The sequence below is a fragment of the Bicyclus anynana genome, chromosome 14 (genome assembly GCF_947172395.1).
Source record: "Bicyclus anynana chromosome 14, ilBicAnyn1.1, whole genome shotgun sequence".
NCBI classification, from domain to species: domain Eukaryota; kingdom Metazoa; phylum Arthropoda; class Insecta; order Lepidoptera; family Nymphalidae; genus Bicyclus; species Bicyclus anynana.
This window is the reverse complement of record NC_069096.1, coordinates 1,280,750-1,301,760: the sequence shown is the minus strand read 5'-3', so window position 1 is coordinate 1,301,760 and position 21,011 is coordinate 1,280,750. Positions and strand designations below refer to the sequence as shown.

The following is a 21,011-nucleotide window of genomic DNA, read 5'->3' as shown; positions in this document are numbered from 1 at the left end:
GGCTCTACATTATTTTTTACACATTTTTTATACGTTTCCATAGTGTGACGTGACATGCGTGACGCATGATAAGTTTGACGTCTGTCTGTGGCTCAGATCAATTATCGAAGGACCTGAATCGCTAGATATTACCCTACTGTCAAAGGTCAAGAATCATTGATCTATCGCATTTATAAACTGTTTATACAGAATCGATATTTATGAAATCATTTTTGTCGTGTATAAAGCACCCTAAAATGCCTTATACCGGTTTGTATAGTTGAATGGCAAAAAAACGACCAACAACTTGTAAGTCTCTAAATGGTAAGATTTCATTTGTCAGCATTTCTAATTTAATAATATAATTTTTTTTATAAAAACATTATTAAAAAAGAATCGTTTCTTCTGATGGAACTGCATAACATCGATCAAGTAAACGAATATTCTGTGTAACGAGTGTAAGCGATATATTTGTTATGTAAGCAATATAATCTATGAAAAAAATTACATCTGTATGTATTGCGAATCAAAATATTTGTGTGTAGTTTATGAATATATTGGTATAATATTTCAGATGTGTGAGTTTACCTCGACTACTCAAGAAACGACAGGCTCAATTTAACAATTTAAGGCCATTAAAAAAAAAGGGTCAACTAGCTATAAAATTTATGTCAACTAGCTTATTTTGTTGCAGAATTTGGGTGCGATGCATCTCCATATCTAATTCCTCTATGGTCCGTGGTTACGTTATCAGATATGTTTATTGTTAAACGTGGAGTTCGTTTGTATTGTCACAAAAAGTGTTTGTCTTTGTCGACTCCTTGCCGTCTGTACGCGTCTGCTGTCAACTGTGGCTGTTCTGTCAATAATTAATCAATAATAATCTTTGATTCAATACAAATTACAAATTGTATTGTAATAAAATCGAATTACTTTTCGAATTTCGTCTTTCGTCGACCAATTTAGAACGTAGTGATTGAATAAATACGAAGTATCCTTCTGTGTGATAAAAACTATCTCTAACCGTTTGCGACTTTGTGATTTTAAACCGTTTATTCTTTGGATCAGTACCTAAGGTTCTTACTTCTTGTCTTCTTGTATTTGTACTAGATGACCGTTCCCGTTCCCGTAAGACTACGGGTATAAAATTAACTATGACACTCATAAATAACGTGTCTCTACTTGATAAAAGAATTTTCAAAATCGGTTCAGTATATCTAGATTAACAACAACCTCGGTAGGTCTACTTCTGTAAATTATTAGTATGGATTTGATAACTTTATTTTATAAATTGATTATTTTCCGAATCTGAAGCAACAACGTTCGTAATTGTCTCGAAAACAAACATATGTATTTGTTAATTCCCATTTTTATTATTTCAAAAATTATTTAATTAATTTTGATAAACCCGGAATGGGGATGATTATAGTTTTCAATATAATGATTTTTATGAGACATTTGGGTAAATAAGGTATTGACTTGAATTTCTCATAAAAATCATATTAACTAATTAAATACATAAAAAACTAAGATTGTCTGGATGTTTGTAAAATAAATCTTTACTATTATTATAAAGAGGAAAGAACTGATTGTTTGTTTGTTTGCATTGAATAGGTTCTAAAACTACTGTCCAATTTGAAAATTTCTTTTACTGTTGGAAAGCTACACTATCCTCAATCCCTATCATCTCTATAGGCTATATTTTATCCCCATATTCCTACGAAAACAGGAACCATGCTAGTGAAACTGCCCTGCTAGTAAGATTTAAATTTGAAATTCTAAAATCAAATAAAAATCTTTTAATGTAATTAGATGAAAATTCATAAATTTTTTTTCTTCCTTACATTCAATGTGACATTTTAAAGTATTATACTAGCAAATGCCTGTGACTTTGTTGTCTTGGAATTTAGTTTTTCACAAATCCCGTGGGAACCATCTTTTCTGGGATGAAAAGTAGCCTATGTCCAGAGTAAAATTTATTACTATTCCAAATTTCAGACAAATCGCTTTAGTAGCAAAATTGTAGATAGTTTGGAATCACAATGTATACCTTAAAAACTGATGATGCCGCTCAATATGCGAAGCCCTATTGTGCCTGTTGGAGTGATACGAAACCAATGGAAGGTTCACCGGCAGATCTCTGTGATTGTGGGGAGGATGACGACCGTAAGTAACCTGCATGCATATTAAACCATAAATAGATATAATGAGTGCAATGATAGCCCAGTGGATATGACCTCTGCCTTCTATCAGGAGGACATAGGTTCATATCCAGTCCGGGGCATGCACCTCCAAGTTTTCAGTTATGTGCATTTTAAGAAATTAAGTATCATGTGTCTGAAACGGTAAATGAAAAACATTGTGAGGAAACCTGCATGCCAGAGAATTTTACTAATTCTCTATGTGTGTGAAGTCTGCCAAAAAGCGTGGTAGACTAGGGCCTAACCCCTCTGATTCAGAGAGGAAACCTGTGATCAACAGTGAGCCGAATATGGGTTGTTGATGATGAATGATGATGATAGATATAAAATTAAAATTAAGTAAATAACTTTAAATTCTATGCACTCACATTAATTTCACAAAATATCTTAAGCACTAAATCATCATCATCATCAGATCATGCTGCACAGAGCCACATGTGTTCTCTAAGTCTAGTAAAGTTATTATTTATCTCCACACTGTGACAGGAACTATGGGGACAGTAAACAAGAACTATGCGGTTAAATCTGGGCGTCTGCTAGTGCAGGATCTTGTGCAGGATAAAATCATTCGCGTTTTAGCTGGTGGGAGGCTTCGGCCGTGGCTAGTTACCACCCTACCAGCAAAGATGTACCGCCAAGCGATTTAGCGATCCAGTAAGATGTTGTGTAGAAACTGAAAGGGGTGTGGATTTTCATCCTACTCCATCCATCTTAGATTGCACTTACCATTCTGGTGAGATTGTAGTCAAGGGCTAACTTTTAAAAAATACCCCCTAGCTGCCCCAAACGTAAGTTGTCTGTTTGTCAGGGCAAATCTCTGAAACAGCTGAAACAATTTTAATGACTTTGCCTGGAGTCTGGAAGGTAAGATTACTTTAGCCATGGAAAGTCCATGAATGGTTCTTTCATGTGTGTACAGTCATTGAATGGAAATGGGAGCCGCCTGTGCGAGAAACTGAGAGGTGGTGCCAGCTGAGCCTGGACCGGAGCAAGATCACCTTCCACCCCATCTTCAGCTCGGGCACGGCGGCCGCGCGCAGCGACGCGCCGCTGCTCATCGACCACCACTACTACTGGGAAGTAAAGATGCTCACAAGATGCTATGGCACTGATATTGTGAGTACATTTTCTTCTATTTTATTGAATACTAGCGGACTAGGACTACGACTTCGTTCGCGTTAAACTGGATGTAAACTTACAACCACTATTTCGCCTCCTTCTATTAATATTTTCGCATGTTTTATAATAAATAGTTCACTAATCAGTTTACAAAAATATAAACCAAAACATGTACTAAACATTAAAAAAAACTTAACATCAATAGAAAAAGTATTGTATGCCACTGCACGTAATTACCTATTGTAGCACTCGTGCTGATTCTTGTGCAATTCAGCATGAGTTTAAAATATTTATTATTTTACAAAGAATTCACTTATGTGAAACTTACAGGCTAATACAATACATTTAACTTTAAGCTTACAATGATAATAAAAATAATAGTGATAACAAATAAACAATAAGAATTTTAACGTGTTATACACAAACACACAATATTTCAATAATTATTTGCGGGTAGTCATTAAAAAATACCAACAGTCGGCCGGTCGACATAGCATTTACTCGAATTGTATTGCATTATTTATGTATTTAATGTATGATTTATTGTATGAAATGTATTGCACAAAAAAGTTACACAGTAATGTGCGACTAGATGCGGCACGGTGATTTAATTATATATTTATATTTTTAATAATTAGTTTTAATAGTTATTGAAGTGAACTTTCAGGAGTTTTTTTAAACCGGAGAATACTTTTGCTATCTTCAATGCATTACATGACAGTGGCCTAAATAAGTATTATCAACGCAAATAATTGAGTCTACTAGCCGTAATAAACTAATTTCATCGATAGGTCAATCTCACAAAAAATTACGACTCGATAAATATGGTCGATACAAGTTTCCCCATCACTATGTCCTTACCGATAGGTGACGACGGCGCAGCGACGTTCTGTCCGCCCGATCCAACGGCGACCTACCCGCAATATGTGATTATTTGTTTCACGAAGTATAAATTTATGTCATTTATGTGATCTTATTAGGTATTTTACTTGTGTACCTGTACTATTATGAATTCTGTGCTTGTGTTAGAATAAATAGTTATTCTTATTAATTAGTTATATAATTATCTAGTTTGTATACATCGCTTAAATATTTTTAAAAGGCGTGCCAGCCTAAAAAATTTGTTTATGTGATAAGTCCTAAATAATGTAATATATTTAAGGTTGCATTATGTATACTTATAAATAAATAAATAAAAAAAAAAAAATACTTGATTCACAGATGGTGGGAGTGGGCACGAAGAAAGTGAGCACGACAGACACGGAGTTCAAGTTCGTGTCTCTTCTGGGCCAAGACGGCGAGTCGTACGGGCTGTCGTACAAGGGCAAGGTGCGCCACGACGGGAAGTTCACGCCCGTGCCCGCCGGCTTCTGCAGCGGCAGCATCGTGGGCGTGCGCGTCGACCTGTGGCACGGCACGCTCGCCTTCTACATCAACAGGAAGCCGCAAGGTGAGTGTTTCGAGTAGCCTGTCAATATATTTATATATAACAGTATAGTCTATGTAAGACAAAATATTAATTTGTACAAACGAAAAGGAGATTTAAACCCATGTCTTAATAGACACGGGCATAAGTTAGTTATTCCTGCATATCGTCTCCAAAGAGTAAAAAAATCTTTTGTAGGTTTGGGTGTACTCTTCTATAACAAGATCCCCAAGACTGTGATGGACCTGCCAATGCATAGCTTTAAGCAATGTGTTAAAAAACATTTACTTAGTCGAGGTTACTACAACATTGATGAGTTCCTTAAAGATAAAAGCGCTTGGAGGCCATTGGATCAGCTTCCACCTTCACACAGGAAATAAAACTATAAGAAATTGTAATTGTTATCAATTGTAAATTATAATACTGTACGACTTTTTCAAAAGATCAACTGTTGAGTTTCTTGCTGGTATCTTCTCAGCAGAACCTGCCTTCCGAACCGGTGGTAGAATCTTTACAAATAGTCAACTGACGTGTCAAAAGTGCTTGTAAACTGAGCCTACTTGAAATAAATGATTTTTGATTTTGATTTTGATTTTTTTGATTTTGTTTGTTGTGACTAATCCAATACTGTGTGTATACACTCCCAATAGTACATGGAACAAGAGTCCGAACTATGTCGATATTAAATTATATATAAGTTAGGGATTTCTTATTAGATTAAATTTTTCAAAACGTCAAAAATCCGTTTTGTGACGTCACTATGTTACTTGATGCCACTAGAGCAGCGTTTCTCAAACTTTCGACTCCACGAACCCCTGTTAAAATATCCAAGTGACAGCGAATGTCAAAGTAAATTTGATTGTTGAAGAAAATGAGGTTTTTATTTGAATATAAGTTAGCACATAAATAGCAAAAGAAATGTCTTTGTAATATTAATGTCATGGGTGTGCTTGTTTCTTGTCGCAAATGGATTCAATGTTAGGAGTATTTTTGGACAACTTTAACCTTAATTCTGACTTGGTATCAGTTATTAAGCCACCATTACGTAAACCTTGTCGCAAACCCCCTGCCGTCGAATGGCGAACCCCTAGGGGTTCGCGTACCGCACTTTGAGAAACCTTACAATAGAGGAACAAACGTCAATAAATAAAGGCATGTCTAAAATTTTGCTTCTCTCAGTCTGGTTATTATGCGGTTTAGTGTCTACTGGTTTACGTGACGTCACGACATGGATGATAGGTGATAGCGTTTTGGTTTGTATTGTCAAGAAAATACGTAAAAATTTTAAAAAAATATTATTTTTGTTTTCTGTCTAGTAGAACGAAAATGAACAATTTCAGACCTTAAAAAAAAGGTGTCAATTAGCCTATTATACATGTAAAGGCGTAAGAAACGCACCGCGACATACCGTTGCCCAATAGCGGTGGAATCCAAAACATCGCTCTCGTTTTCGTTGCGATAGCGATAGGTATTCACGCCGCGAGTGTTCGACAATATGTCGCTTGCCTTCAACTATTACTGGATATATCGAAAACGAATGTCGTTTGTCGTCAGGCGTGTCGTTCTACAACCTGCGGCGGCACCCGGAGCTGTACGCTATGCTGAGCAGCACGGCGGCGCAGTCGTCCATGCGGCTCATCTACGCCGCCTCGTGGCGCGCCTCGCTGCTGGTGGACGCCGCCAAGGTGCTGGCCGCGTCCTGGCGCGAGGGCATGGAGCTGCCGCCCGGCCTGCGCAAGGCTCTCAGCTCGCAGTTCTGGCTCGGGCTGCCCGCCGACGGTGAGCGACCCCAGCAGTTGAACGATCTGCGCCCCGTCAATCAAATCAGTCTCCGATGATGTCATGTGATCCGATACCGATACCGATGGTTACATGTGAACCCCAACCTCGATGGGCACTTCGAACTTCTTATTCTTCAAAGAACATTCATCATATCAGACGATGGACGTCCACTGCAGGACATAGGCCTTTTGTAGGGACTTCCAAACATCACGATACTGAGCCGCCTGCATCCAGCGAATCCCTGCGACTCGCTTGATGTAGTCAGTCTACCTACATCGCCATTCCAGCACTTTGGGACCCCAATGTCCATCGGCTCTTCGAACTATGTGCTCCGCCCATAGCCAATTCAGCTTCGCAACCCGTTGAGCTATGTCGGTGACTTTGGTTCTTCTGCGGATCTCCTCATTTCTGATTCGATCACGCAGAGATACTTCTAACATAGCTCGTTCCATCGCCCGCTGTGTGACTCTGAGCCTTCTTATGAGGCCCATAGTTAGCGACCAAGTCTCGGAACCATAGGTCATCACTGGCAACACGCATTGTTCGAAGACTTCTGTCTTCAGGCACTGAGGAATTTCGGACGAAAAGATGCCACGAAGTTTCCCGAATGCAGCCCAACCGAGTTGGATTCGGATTGATGCAATGTTCTTTGGATCTGCTGAATCCAAAGAACATTACATACAATAAATTGTACAATGTATGTCTGTTTATTGCTTAATCACGCAAGTAGTACTAACAGTCAGATCAAACAGGTTGGGTAAATAGAAAGTATTCTCTTAATTTCTCAACATTTTGGGGTCAATGATTCGTTATCTTTTGTTTATGATTTCCGTCTGGATATGTTGATGTCTAATGTGACTAGGAAGTTCCTACTTACAAATATTTAATTAACAGACCCACATCTGTTATCTTGTTGTAGTATAACGTATGTTGACAAAATACTATAGATAACATAATTTCTTAAATTTTACAAAGACCAACACATAAATAGTTTGCTTAATCACACTATAACACTAATATTATGAAGGCGAAAGTTTGTGTGTGTGTAAGTATGTTTGTCCCTCCTTTATGCTTCAGCTACTAATGCAATTTGGCTGAAATTTGAAATGGAAATAGGTTTTATTCTGGATTAACACATAGGCTACCCGGAAAAATCCTTGGTTCCCGCGGGATTTTTAAAAAGCTGAATTCTACACAGAAGAAGTCCGCTAGCATGTAATAAATCTAAACTAATTATAAAGCTGAAGAGATTGATTGTTCGGTTTGAAGCGAGTATCTCAGGAACTACTCTGGTTCTGATTTAAACATTTTTCAGTATTAGATAGCATTAATTGAGAAATGCTGTAAGCTACGAGTTAATTTTATAATATTACTATACCGATTTTATGCGGTTTTCACTAAACGTTATAAGCTTTGATTCTAAAAATCGGACATTCGGGAGTGCTAAATCATCATCTCCTATATATTATATATAAAATATGTCAGAATCCATCATTCAACTCAAAAAAAAAAAAATCAAAATCAAAAATCATTTATTTCAAGTAGGCTCAGTTTACAAGCACTTTTGACACGTCAGTTGACTATTTGTAAAGATTCTACCACCGGTTCGGAAGGCAGGTTCTGCTGAGAAGATTCCGGCAAGAAACTCAACAGTTGCTCTTTTGAAAAAGTCATACAGTATTTTAATTTACAATTGATAACAATTACTGTTTACATTTCTTATAGTTTTACTTCCTGTGTGAAGGTGGAAGCTGATCCAACGGCCTCCAAGCATCTTTATCATTAAGGAACTCATCAATGTTGTAGTACCCTCGACTAAGTAAATGTTTTTTAACACATTGCTTAAAGCTATGCATTTTCAATTCAATTTTGATGGTCTCCGTGGCGCGGTGGTATGCGCAGTGGATTTACAAGACAGAGGTCCTGGGTTCGATCCTCGGGCTGGGCCGATTGAGGTTTTCTTAATTGGTCTAGGTCTGGCTGGTGGGACGCTTCGTGACTAGTTACCACCCTACCGGCAAAGACGTACCGCCAAGCGATTCAGCGTCCCTGTACGATGTCGTCTAGAAATAGAAAGGGGCGTGGATTTTCATTCTACTCCTAACAAGTTAGCCCGCTTCCATCTTAGATTGCATCATCACTTACCATCAAGTGAGATTGTAGTCAAAGGCTAATTTGTTAAGAATGAAAATTAAAAAAAAACTCATTATCCACTCCTTTTACACACATGCCCTCTTTCACACACTCAAACCATTTCTTCTTTGGCCTTCCTCTCCTCTTGTGTCCGCAAATAAAAATAAATATGTAAAACTATTTTATTTTCAGTTGGTAGCGATGACGAGGATGATGATGAAATAGAACCAGTCAAACCTATGAATGCCGATACTTCGAATTTGGTAAGTGAAGCACGAGGAAATAATTATTTATACGTTTTGGCAATAACCAAATAAAATTAGTCTTTAACCCTTAATTACTTGCATGGGGTCAAAGGACTTTCGGAGTAAAAATGTGTTCACGCCGCTCCCTGAAGCTTCCCGCGGCAATGTTTGCGTTTTAGGTGATAACATCACAGGAACCAATTACGTAACCTTTAAAAAACGATCTAAAAGTAGCAACAAAATGTAAAAAACCAATAGGGATGATGACAGTTTTTTAAATTGTATATAAATTAAGAGTAAGCAATATTGCAAAAAAAACAGGGTATCTGTGGTCATTACTTTCGGAGCTACAGTGATTTAAAGGGTCATCAAATTCAGACAAAATGGCACGAACTAATGACGTCGTAGGTAATGTAATGATCGTTAGATTTGTATGTGCGTTCAAACAAAATTACTAATATCTTTGTTATTTGTGCGTTTATGTTTATAGTTCATTTATTAAAAAATGTCACATCTAATGTAAGGAAGCTGAAACTGTATGAATTTTCATCTAATTACGATAAAAGATTTTTAATAGATTTTGAAATTTTATTATCTCATTTATTTTGCAAATATCCAGACAATCTTTGCTTTTTATGTATAAATTAGTTAACATTGACCTTATTTACCCGAATGTATCATAAAAATCAATATATTCAAACCTAGTCATCATCCCCATTGTACGATGGTCAATATGACGTATATCGTCAATTAAAATGTTCAGTGGTATAGAAAGTTCGTAAAATCATAGGAACTAATGTAACTTTGGCCCGGGATAAAATCTCTTGTTTGAAATTGAATTGAAAATAATTCGCACTGTTTAGTGTCCTGGTCTCTAGGTCCTGAGACCCCATGCGAGCCAGATCTGGCCAAGGCGAATGTAATTTAATTTGTGCAATTTATTAAATAGTACAAAATAATAATAATAAATACTAAAAGTAATAAGTTTTTATTGTGAAAAATGAGATTGTGAGACTTTCTATTTTTTTTTATTATGAGCTTTTTTTGACAATCCATAAATTACATCTCACTAACTTCATTATTTTTAAACCCTCCGCCATCCGCGTCACTACCAGTAAGATTCCCCCTTCATGTAGTGACGTCATATCATTTGTATTTTCACTTATTTTTATCCGTTATTCTTTTCTTTTCTCCGATTTTCTTTACTCTATAGGTAATCCGCCTGAATGCAGTCAGCATTAGTTTTACATTCAGACATTATTAAATTAAAGTATCAGTTCTTCGTTCAGTTTTTTGATAAAACACAGAATCAAACAATTGTGTACGCCGCCAATGCTGACTTCAAAATTGTAATTTTTGGTTGTTCGACTACAATTTTTTTAATATTTATTCCTAATTAGCTGTGATATTGATTAATTTAATTATAGTGCAAACTCAACGATTACCTAGTACTGAGTGAGATGTTAGGAAGGCCCAGCATTATTGAGTCAGTTGGAAAACCAGCCCCAATACTGCATCCAGCATCTCTTTTCACTGATTTGGTCTGTATTAACAACCTATTAAATTAGATTTCAAATCAACTGAGAAATGTCATCTAATTACCTACTGTATGATATCTACAAAGGGTTGTCAGTAGTTTGACGGCCTCCGTGGCGCAGTGGTATGCGCGGTGGATTTACATGAGGTCCTGGGTTCGATCCCCGGCTGGGCCGATTGGGGTTAACTTAATTGGTCTGGCTGGTGGGCTTTGGCCGTGGCTAGTTACCACCCTACCGACAAAGACGTATCGCCAAGCGATTTAGCGTTCCGGTACGATGTCGTGTAGAAACCGATAGTAGTGTGGCTTTTTACCCTCCTCCTAACAAGTTAGCCCGCTTCCATCATAGATTACATCATCGTTTACCATCAGGTGAGATTGTAGTCAAGGGCTAACTTGTAAAGAACAAAAAACAAAAAAAAGGCACCGTGCAACATTTGTTACATAGAATCTCAATTTCGTACATGTCAACTAACATACGTCAAAGTTAGTGAATTCACCTGCTGCGTTCAACATCTCGATTCTCAACTGTCACTCTATGGCATACCTAATTTCATACCTTTCATTGCTTTTCAATTCCCAGCAATACTAATCTTAATATCAATATCTGCCTCACATTCATTGACTTGGACAGAGGCTCTGTTTGACTCTGGTTCTCTTTCAAATTAACCAATCAATTATACGAGTTAGTACAACCTTAAGATTATTCCAAATGAGTGGGCTGACACGGTAAAAGAGACTGATAGTAGGAGAATCATGCGAACGAAATGCGTATGTTGAAGTGGATGTGTGGTGTGACAAGAATATATAAAATAAGTAATGAGTATATAAGAGGAAGTCTGAAGGTGGCGCCAGCGACAGAAAAATTGACGAATAAAAGGTTAGCTAGATATGGACATGTAATGCGGATTATCCCAGAAAACTTTCAACAATGATGAGACATACTTCACCCAATTTTTCTATGGGTATATATCTCTTGACCTGAATAACTTGCTGTACCTACTGGAGATATTGTGATGTGTGGCAAATGGATTTTTCTTTCTCTTTTCGGCCCCATGGAGAACGAGACGTGGTGAATTGAGAATCTCCCCGTCGCCATTTTATTCTGTTTTATGTTTTGAAACATTTGCGTTCCCAAGAGTAACTAGGAAAAGAACGTAAATTCTGGCAGAGAAGGCTAGCCTTAGCCTTCCAGAATAAGGCTAGCCTTTATCTAGGATCCCGCGGGCGCTTGCGACTAGGTAATGCCCCTAGCCATGAGTAATGGCAGGGCATACCTTGAACTGGTAGAAATAGGTAGGAAAATGTAATAAACGAACGACCATTTTACAGCAGCATATATGGCATTTTCGGCTCTCTGCTTGGATATTGTTTGTTGCCACAACCATTGTTTGTTTTGCGTAGGGTTTTTCGTTCATCAATATAAGTTAAATATATATATTACTGGCTCTGAAGAACTGGGAGATGCCATTATCGCATAACTAAGTGAGATACGTGGATTATTTTTCTTATTATTCCAGAACTCTTATTACTTAGCCCCTCTCACTCGGTACCAGGTTGTCGTTGAGTTTTGGGACACCTTGTATATTCTACTTTTGTGAATTTCAGGTAACCATAAACAACCCCTTAGTTGACGAACTCTTTCTAAGAACGCTTTTTTCTGTATACTTTCAAAACAGGGAAATGATTTTAAAGAGACAAAGAAGGATGAAAGAAAGAATATGGATGTTAGACCACCCACAATAATTTTTACAAACCTATCCCACATTAAGGGACAATCGAGCGTAAAATTTTTATCCCTACTTTACATCTGGGGGATCCACCCTAAAAAAAATATATTCAAGATTTTGTTTTACGATTTTGTCGGTGTGCTTTAATGTAGATTTAGAATTTAGGTGCATGCTTGTGCTAAATTACGGCTTTATAGTAGGTTTTCTGAGCTAAACTGCGGGCGGACTGACACACGGACCTGATGGACATGACAAAATTATAGGTTTTCTTGTTTACTACGTAACCCTAAAAACGATTAATCATAATAATAATAATTCCCAGAATTAAAGTTGTGATGTCACGAAATTTAGGCCTCTTCAACACACACAATGTCCCTGTTAATCGATTTCCTCCCTGCCCTTTAACGTTTAACGTAATGTATAGATGGTCTCAAACTGCTTTAGAATTGTAAACTGAATGCAGCAAACACTCAGAATAGACGGAAAAAACGAATCGTCACGACTTTATGCATTTAGTTGGTTCTCCGTCCCTCAGGAGAGTCATCTCTCTGACTCCTCTCTAAACGTTGATGTCTTTTTCTCAGAAGCTGTCATCCGGTATGAAGAGGCGACATTGCCACCGACTGACAAGTCCGTAGCAATCCAGTCGCCAACGTCGGCCCTGTCTGGCCAACAATTGAATTTAAATGTCCCAATATTAAAAGAACTGCCATTATGCAATAATTGTACAATATGATCTCGGGGGGCATGAATGTAATGCAGGAACAACATTTGGCATTTGCCGAAAATTCTAAACCTCTACAAACGTTTGGCTTGATTTTGGGAAACAAACATCGTAATCTTACCAATGCGTTTGTGTATTCTGAAGAACACGTGGCGCGGTGGATTTATTAAACGGAGGTCCTGGGTTCGATCCCCGGCGGGGCATATTGAGATTTTCTTAATTAGTCCAGGTCTGGCTGGTGGGAGGCTTCGGCCGTGGCTAGTTACCACCCTACCGGCAAAGACGTACCGCCAAGCGATTTAGCGTTTCGGTACGATGCCGTGTAGAAACCGAAAGGAGTGTGGATTTTCATCCTCCTCCTAACAAGTTAGCCCGCTACCATCTTAGACTGCATCATCACTTACTACAGGTGAGATTGTAGTCAAGGGCTAACTCGTAAAGAATAAAAAAAAAAAAAAACAATCACACTTATATTATAAAGTTTGTGTGTAAGTGTGTATGTGTGTTCCTCCTTTGCGCTGCGGCTACTGAAGCCATTTGGCTGAAATTTGGAGTGGAAATAGATTTACTCTGGATTAACACATAGGCTATAACTAGTACTACTAGTACTAGTAGTAGTATGAAACGACAATTTTTAACAAGTGTAAGAAAACGAAAAGACTGCTTCATAGATATATACTTAATAGTTAATATTTTATCTTCACTTGACTACTTTTTCACATAAAACTAATGGTACTTTGTTTGCTGTGGCGCAGAACGACAAACTCCTTTGATAAGTGACTAAAGATTGTTGATACTGCCGTGTAAATCTGGTAAACCAAGAGGAAGAAGATACAAGTCCGACACTCGACAAGCGTTTTCAAACAGAGTCAATCCACATGGTTGAAATTGTGATGGACTTTCGTTTGTTGAGGATTGGCAAGCGTGGGGGATCCGGCTTGAATTTCTGTTGTCTTGTTGTCCTATAAGGTTAAGGGATTCTGACGTCACAATTTTCATTAAAACCAAACACGTTGCCGTTGTACGTTTTACGTTGAATTATTGAAAAGTTAAGTCCAGAAATTCGCGTATTCCTTCCTATCTTCCTATATTTCCTATATAATTTAAAAATTGTGCAATTTTCTCTTATAGTGCTTGCAAACAGTCAATGTCGCTTTATCCTATGTCGCTTTATCCTATGTCGATATATATGTTTATTTAACGTTAAGGTGCATGCATGCAGTCAATGTCGCTATATCCGTTGTCATTATATGTTGTCTTGAGCACACAGTCAATGTCGCTTAATCCGATATAGTTATAAGATGTCTTGAGCGTTTCTATTGAGATTAACGTTAGGGTGCCACACACACAGTCAATGTTGCTTAATCCGATGTCGTTACTTGATTGAGTGTTTATTATGTTGACATAGTGCGGTGCCCGCACACAATCAATGTCGCTTTGTCCGATGTCGTTATATGTTGTCTTGAGTGTTTATATTGAGATTAACGTTAGGGTGCCCGGATATAGTCAATAAATGTGTTTATAGTACTGTAGAGTTAGAGATTCAGTCGTAATAACCGATCCGTCGTTGTGGACGCTGTTTTTTCCCGTTTTAATGTAAGTCTGTTTAAAATTTGATCTTTTAAATGTCAAGTGTAATCAATATGAAATAAAAATGTATTAAGTTTAGCTTGATCAGAAAAATAAAAAACCTCGGCTTTCGGATAGTAGGAACGAATTTCTTTTACTAGCATTCTATACACAGACTGCTAAAGAGCTAAAGAGCTAAAGAGGCGCCGTGATCTAGGTTTTTTAATTTTCTGGTCTGGGTTTAAACTACAATTAATGTAAAAGTTTTGAATGTTTAGATGTCAGTTATTTTTCTTCATACGAATAATATTGAACAGAATTTGATGTTTAAACGTCGCCTTGCGTCGTATCTAGGATCATCTAGGTGTTCTAGTTGTTACATCTCTATATAACTTTATGATAATGTCTGTCTGCTAATCTTCACAACAACAGATTTTCTTTAATCTTTACATATAGGTAGAATAAGCTCAATATTTGTATAGATTTACTTTGTTTACTAGTGATTTAGGAAATAAAAAATAAATTTACGCGGAGGGGCGTTCATTGATTTAAAAAAAAAACAATTTTTCTTTGTATGTTTCCTATTTATGCATTCCTAAACTGATCGTGATATAGTTTTGGTAAATTGATAGGTGCAAGTATTGTGTGTCCAATTTAAGGTAGTGCGGGCAGGTGTCAATTTGACGTAACTTTGAGTTTGACAAAGCATATATTGATTTGTATATACTAATTAACAATGCTCCGGCCCTAGTATTAAGTATGGATTCAGATCCGTATAATGTTTTGAAATGGAAATGCCCACCGGCCAATACAACATTTGCGTCGTATAAAAGTATATCGAGATGATAATATGATTTTTGTTATAGTTTGTAATTTTGTTTGTATTATTCTAATGTATGTATAGCCTGGGAAGACGAATTGGGCAACTGTAATGTCTTCCCGGGTATTGATTAAGTAAATAAATAAACAAATAAATAATAAATAAAATAAATAAATGATGTATAAATAAGGAACTGGTAATTAATTGGCTCAATAAATGTATGTTTCTTGAAAACAAAAACATTTTTAGCACTCTTCTTGTTTAAACAGTTCGCCGTTTTACTTACTAAAGCGGCGAAGTAACATTTGAAGCTGTATTTTTTTTTCTGTAACCAATAAGCTTAAGAAACAAGAAAACGAACAAACAAACCAACCATAACTTCAAACGATCTTTACTTGTCTATTAAAGATGAATTAAAAATGTCCTGAAACGTTGTAGCAAACTTTTTTCTGATATTATTAGTAAAATAGAATTATCTAGATTTTTTTTAAATACAAGTAGTTAGCCGGTTGGTTAGGGTAAGCCAGGGCCGGGGATAGGTATTTCCATTTGATACAGAAGTAATTTTATTATCACATTTTGTTCTTTATGTATCATTTATAAGTATGTATGTGGTAGCATGATGCCATTAATAATATTATGTTGAATTATTAATTCGTTATACTCTCAGACCAATTATTGTATAGGACCTGCCTCGCTAGACGTTACTTTTCTGTCAAAGTATATGATCAACGATCTAATGCGATTATAAAAACTGTCTCTATAGTATCGATGTTAAATAGTTGTAATCTTGTTCGTCGGTTAAAGAGCTCCGTAAAAACACCTTTTTGTGTAATTGAATTGTTTAAAAAACGGGAAAAATCTTCTAGTTTAGTATAAGATATATACCAAATCTAAGGTCGTTTTCTTCAGAAAATGACAGACAATTTTGTTCGTGACTATGAGTGCGATACAGGTCCTTCTATAATTGGTCTGAGGTTATACTTGATAAGTGTAATCTATTATGAAATGTGAGATTAAAATTGTTATAAATGTCTGTGATATAAGCTATTGTTTTTCTTTAATTTTTCATCTTTTACATAGTTAAAAAGGAAGATATATATATTTTTTATTGTAAAAATATAAAAATTATGGTTCTAGCTGTTGTAATCTACCGACTAAATCCGGAATCTAGGAGTGTACACTAAACTTTACACAGTGATAAGAAATATAATCCTTTCCTAACAAGCCTAAGTGAAACGTAAACACATTTTAAAATAGTTTCCGATACGTTATGAGATTAGTCAGTTCAAACAAACATTTTCTCCAGGTTCATCTATATCATAAATATTATTTTACTTATGAAGTTTAAATACGTAATAGGTTTAAATAGATTTAGGCTTTTATTTATGATTTTTTTAAATATCTAACGGTATCTAAGTATATAAATATTTTTGAATAAAATGGTTAACTTCCCTTTATGTATATCTCAAAGTACAGCTTGATCAGAAAATAAAAGAACCGCGATATGTTGCAATATGTTGCAATCACAGAACAAAGAATGATACAGAATGACTATACAAGCAGCGTCAACAAACGTCACGCGTTTCCTTGACATCCGCATATATAGAAACTTTTTACATAATTTGTATTTCAAAATTTAACACTAACAACAAATTACGTAAATTAATATCGTGATAGACTAATAATAATAATCAATAAAAATTACTCCATCTTATTTCTTTAGTTTTTGTGAACAGTTTTTAAAATATTAAAAAACATAAGACGCTATTTTATTTGATTAATATTGAAAATTACTGGTGCTACGCTTCGTGTCGAGACTCGAGAATGCATTCATTTTTGAATTTGTATTTAGAATTGCCGCATCCCTGCCGTGTTCCGTACGCTCTATCTGCCTATTATTCTTTAATCTGTGGTTGCAATAAAGAAACTATAGTGATGCACCAGACAAGGAACTTTATATTTCTGGTCAGGCTTTAATTGATGAAATATACAACAGTATGGAATTACTTATTTTTATGGATTTAGTATAAGTGGATCGGTGTGCATTTAAATAATTACATGTATCTATTTAATTTTTTTTACTGATGGTTTTTTTATATAAGTATCGCCATAACAGTTTGACGTATGGGTGTAATTAATGAATGCGATGAGATAATAAAATATTTTTTTTTTGTAAAAAGTCGGTTTACTGACGATAGTTAAACGTGACAACGTCATAAGAAAATAATGATGTATTTTCTTAAAATTTTCAAAAGAAAATGTTCTTTTTTCTAAAATACTGTTAAATAATCTTCATAGACCAGAATACACTTTATTTCTTGTAAAAAAAGTTGGCAACCGTGAACGTGGCGGTGAACAAGGCGTGGGAACGACGCATGACGTCATCTTTTTTCGAGTGTGCAGCCGGTTTCATCGAATTTTATGACGTTGTCACGTCAAAATGAGTTTTCTCTAGAAATTAACTGAACTATATCTGTTGTATTCAAATTGTCTTAAGTAAACTTTTTTTATTAACTGATCCATAGTCACCAAATTTAAGATATACCTACATATTTGTGATCATATCCGTTCATTTAAATTTTTAAATTTAATTTAGGACTTCTTCGTGTATCTTTTGGAAGTCTGATTATTTTCTAATGTGGTGGTAAGGTTTCGAGAGTTTCTAAGAAGACAGTTGAAAGCGTGATGAAGTGTAAAACTGATGGAATGTCCTTTAACGACACACAGCCTCATTTTATACACAATAGCACAATTTGGTCTATCATATTACCAGTAGTCAATAGATAAATAGGTACAGCAATAAGGACAGACCTTCCTGAATAGATTGACTGTAACATCTAACGTGTTAACAAGCCAAATTAACATTTCATCTTGAAATTTATAACTAACAAAACATTAACAAAATGACGCCATTTTCATATAATGTCATACAATAATCTCTTAATAAATATTTAACAATAAATATCTCACTGATAGGAGATTAGTGGTGCACATGCAATCAGTGAAGAGAAATTTAGCGCCGCATGTAGCGCCAGTAACTCTAGCACCGTACGCGTTTTATTGGTCAAATCAAATAGCGCTTTTGGCACCCTGTTACACACTTCTGTCCCTTTTCACAACACTCATCCTGATTGTAGGAAAGCGAAAAAGGTTCATATAACACTTTGCCCCGCTGTTACCGTAACTGCTGCCAAAGTTAGGTATAGCGACGCTGCCTATAAGCCTCTTAACCTTTTGACTCCTAAATGGACGACCGGTCGCCCATCGTATCCGTTACGTGAAATGTAAAAAATATAAAGTAAACTAAGGGCAATAGGCAAGCACAGTATCATGCTCCGCGCGATAGAGGAATATAAAGATTTTTTAAATGGCTCACAACGGTAGATTAAATCTACCGCATTCCCTGAATGTCGGCTTCTTCAACGCAGACGGGCTTTTCGATAAAATAATCGCGGGCAGCTAATGGTTTTAAGAACGCTCAAACTCAGCGAGCTACGTGATCCCTGCGTGATCGAATCAGAAATGAGGAGATTTGCTGCTGGACAAGCACAACGGTAGCACAATTGAGTCTACAGCGTCCAGCGGCTCCTTGCAATCCGCATGATGTACTCGGTCCACCATCCATCGGCTCTTCGGACTATGAGCCTGACTATTGCCACTTCAGCTTCGCGACTCTCTGAGCTATGTCTGTGACCTAATTTCTGATACGATCACGCAAAGTTACTCCAAGCATTGCTGGCTCCATCGACCGCTGAGTGAGCTTGAGCCTAATAATACGGCCCATAGTTAGCTAACTAACTAAATATGTTACATTTATTTACACAAAAAGAACTTTTAAGACATTATAAGCAAATACCTGACTGTACAAAGTCTACTTAGCTGCGATGTTTTGTTTCCAGCTGAACGAAGTGAGGCCGACATACATGAACGGTTATTACGCGGAAGGCGTCGACCGCGAGCGCCAGCTCGTGGTGTGGGAGTAAACGCTTTGTGTTTGACAAACTATGGATAACTGGTTGCGTTTTGGGTAAGGAAAACCATGTTATAGAAAACTTCATATGAAAAAAATCTCCCTATTGTGTAGGGATATTTTTCTTACACAATATGGTGAATAATCGAATAAGAGATAGGATAATCGAAACTTATTAGATTATATTTAATAACGATAATGTTGTATGTAACTAATTTTAGCATTTACTCGTCTAATGAGTTTATTAGGCGTACAGCGTGCACAATTGCATTTTCTAAAAAAAAATATTGAGCAAATCGTGGCGCTTGCCTGTGGCCATGCATCTCCCCTATCGCTAAGCCACTGGTTAGGAGTGGTTATAACAATAGTAATCAGATTTTGGCTGGTGGGAGACTTCGGCCGTGGCTAGTTACCACCCTACCGGCAAAGACGTACCGCCAAGCGATTTAGCGTTCCGGTACGATGTCGTGTAGAAACCGAAAAGGGTGTGGATTTTCATCCTCCTCCTAACAAGTTAGCCCGCTTCCATCTTAGACTGCATAATCACTTACCATCAGGTGAGATTGTAGCCAAGAAAAAAAAAAAAAGATGGGGCTTAACCTTAACCGTGCAGCAATAGGAAAATAGTGGCTCCACAAAGACGCTTTCTAACGGAAATGGTTTTGCTTTTCATATCACAGAAATGGTTTTCCTTACCTCTAACGTAACGGGTCTACGATCGGCCATATAGGTATGGCCTAGGCCATGATTGCCACCGTCACTCAACTATCTACGCAATCGTGCATCCTATTTGTACAACACATAGCCGAACTTTCTTCGGTGTTACGTCATCACTCGCTACTGATTATGGGTAATTTGTAGGTTATGCTCTCTACTAGCTCGGGATCTTTAATCCTTCCATTAGGGCCGATAATCTAGAGCCACAAAGTGCGGCCAATGAAAGAAAAGGTATATTGACAATTTGACATGGTCGTAGTGACTTTATAACGATATAGTACGATGCAATCTTTATGAACATTTCGGAACATCGTGTGTTAAACTGAGCAATACAACATTTTAGATGTCAGCGGTAACGCACGGGCGCGCGACTCCCAACCGCAGTTGTCTCGCGCGTCTTGATTTTAGCGTACTTTATCCGCTTGAGCGTTACTTGGTCCTTTACTATCCACTCACTTTAAGGCTAAACTGCTCATTGGTACTTAACTACCCAAGGGCGTATGCGTCCAGTATAGTACAGTAGTAGGTACGAGTGGCGTGCAATTCATGCAAATCATGCATGCATAAATGCAATGCATACCCTGAGGATTCTTTACATACTTGCATTGGAAGAGTAATATTGCATTTTGTACAATTTGTATGTATAGTGCCTACTGCATACCCTAGTTAAAGACCTTGTGCACGCCGCTGGGTACGACCTGCGCTAATAGTTTATTCATTTTATATCCGAGACGCCATAAAGATTGCGTCGAATTATAGAGATATAAATAAAAATAATGATTTTATTGTTTATTAGTTCTAATTACGAGTAAATAAATACATTGTATTGTGTTATTAAATAATTAATGTCCCATGAACATGACAAATCACGATTAAAATAATTGAAAAAATTCGTTTAATTGAAATTGATTAGTTTGGTAGCTACTGCCACAATGTGCCAAATCAACAATAATTTTCTAATATCATGGTACTATAGGTATAGATCCCTGCATAACTTTTATTCATGGATTTGTATATGTTTACTGTACTTATTTTTATTTTACTGTGCCTATACGT

At 36.7% G+C, this 21,011-nt stretch overlaps 1 protein-coding gene across 5 annotated transcripts; it reads left to right on the top strand.

Moving 5' to 3' along the window:
• Positions 1 to 774: 774 nt before the first annotated feature.
• LOC112055428 (SPRY domain-containing SOCS box protein 3) lies at positions 775 to 20,322 on the top strand. Of its 5 annotated transcripts, none has more exons than XR_008251407.1 (8): positions 778 to 1,046; positions 1,978 to 2,145; positions 3,100 to 3,296; positions 4,521 to 4,749; positions 6,280 to 6,504; positions 8,833 to 8,903; positions 12,740 to 15,922; positions 16,243 to 17,349. XR_008251407.1 is itself a non-coding variant. In XM_024095537.2 (7 exons), the coding sequence occupies exons 2-7, from the start codon at positions 2,022 to 2,024 to the stop codon at positions 12,166 to 12,168; spliced, it is 984 nt and encodes a 327-aa protein (XP_023951305.2). In that variant the 5' UTR covers positions 775 to 1,046; positions 1,978 to 2,021; the 3' UTR covers positions 12,169 to 12,720. The 5 variants fall into 5 exon arrangements, 3 of the variants coding, with proteins under 3 accessions (XP_023951305.2, XP_023951304.2, XP_052741201.1); XR_008251406.1 differs by having other exon boundaries at positions 12,737 to 15,922; XM_024095537.2 differs by lacking the exons at positions 12,740 to 15,922; positions 16,243 to 17,349 and adding an exon at positions 12,031 to 12,720 and having other exon boundaries at positions 775 to 1,046.
• The last annotated feature ends 689 nt before the right edge of the window (positions 20,323 to 21,011 follow it).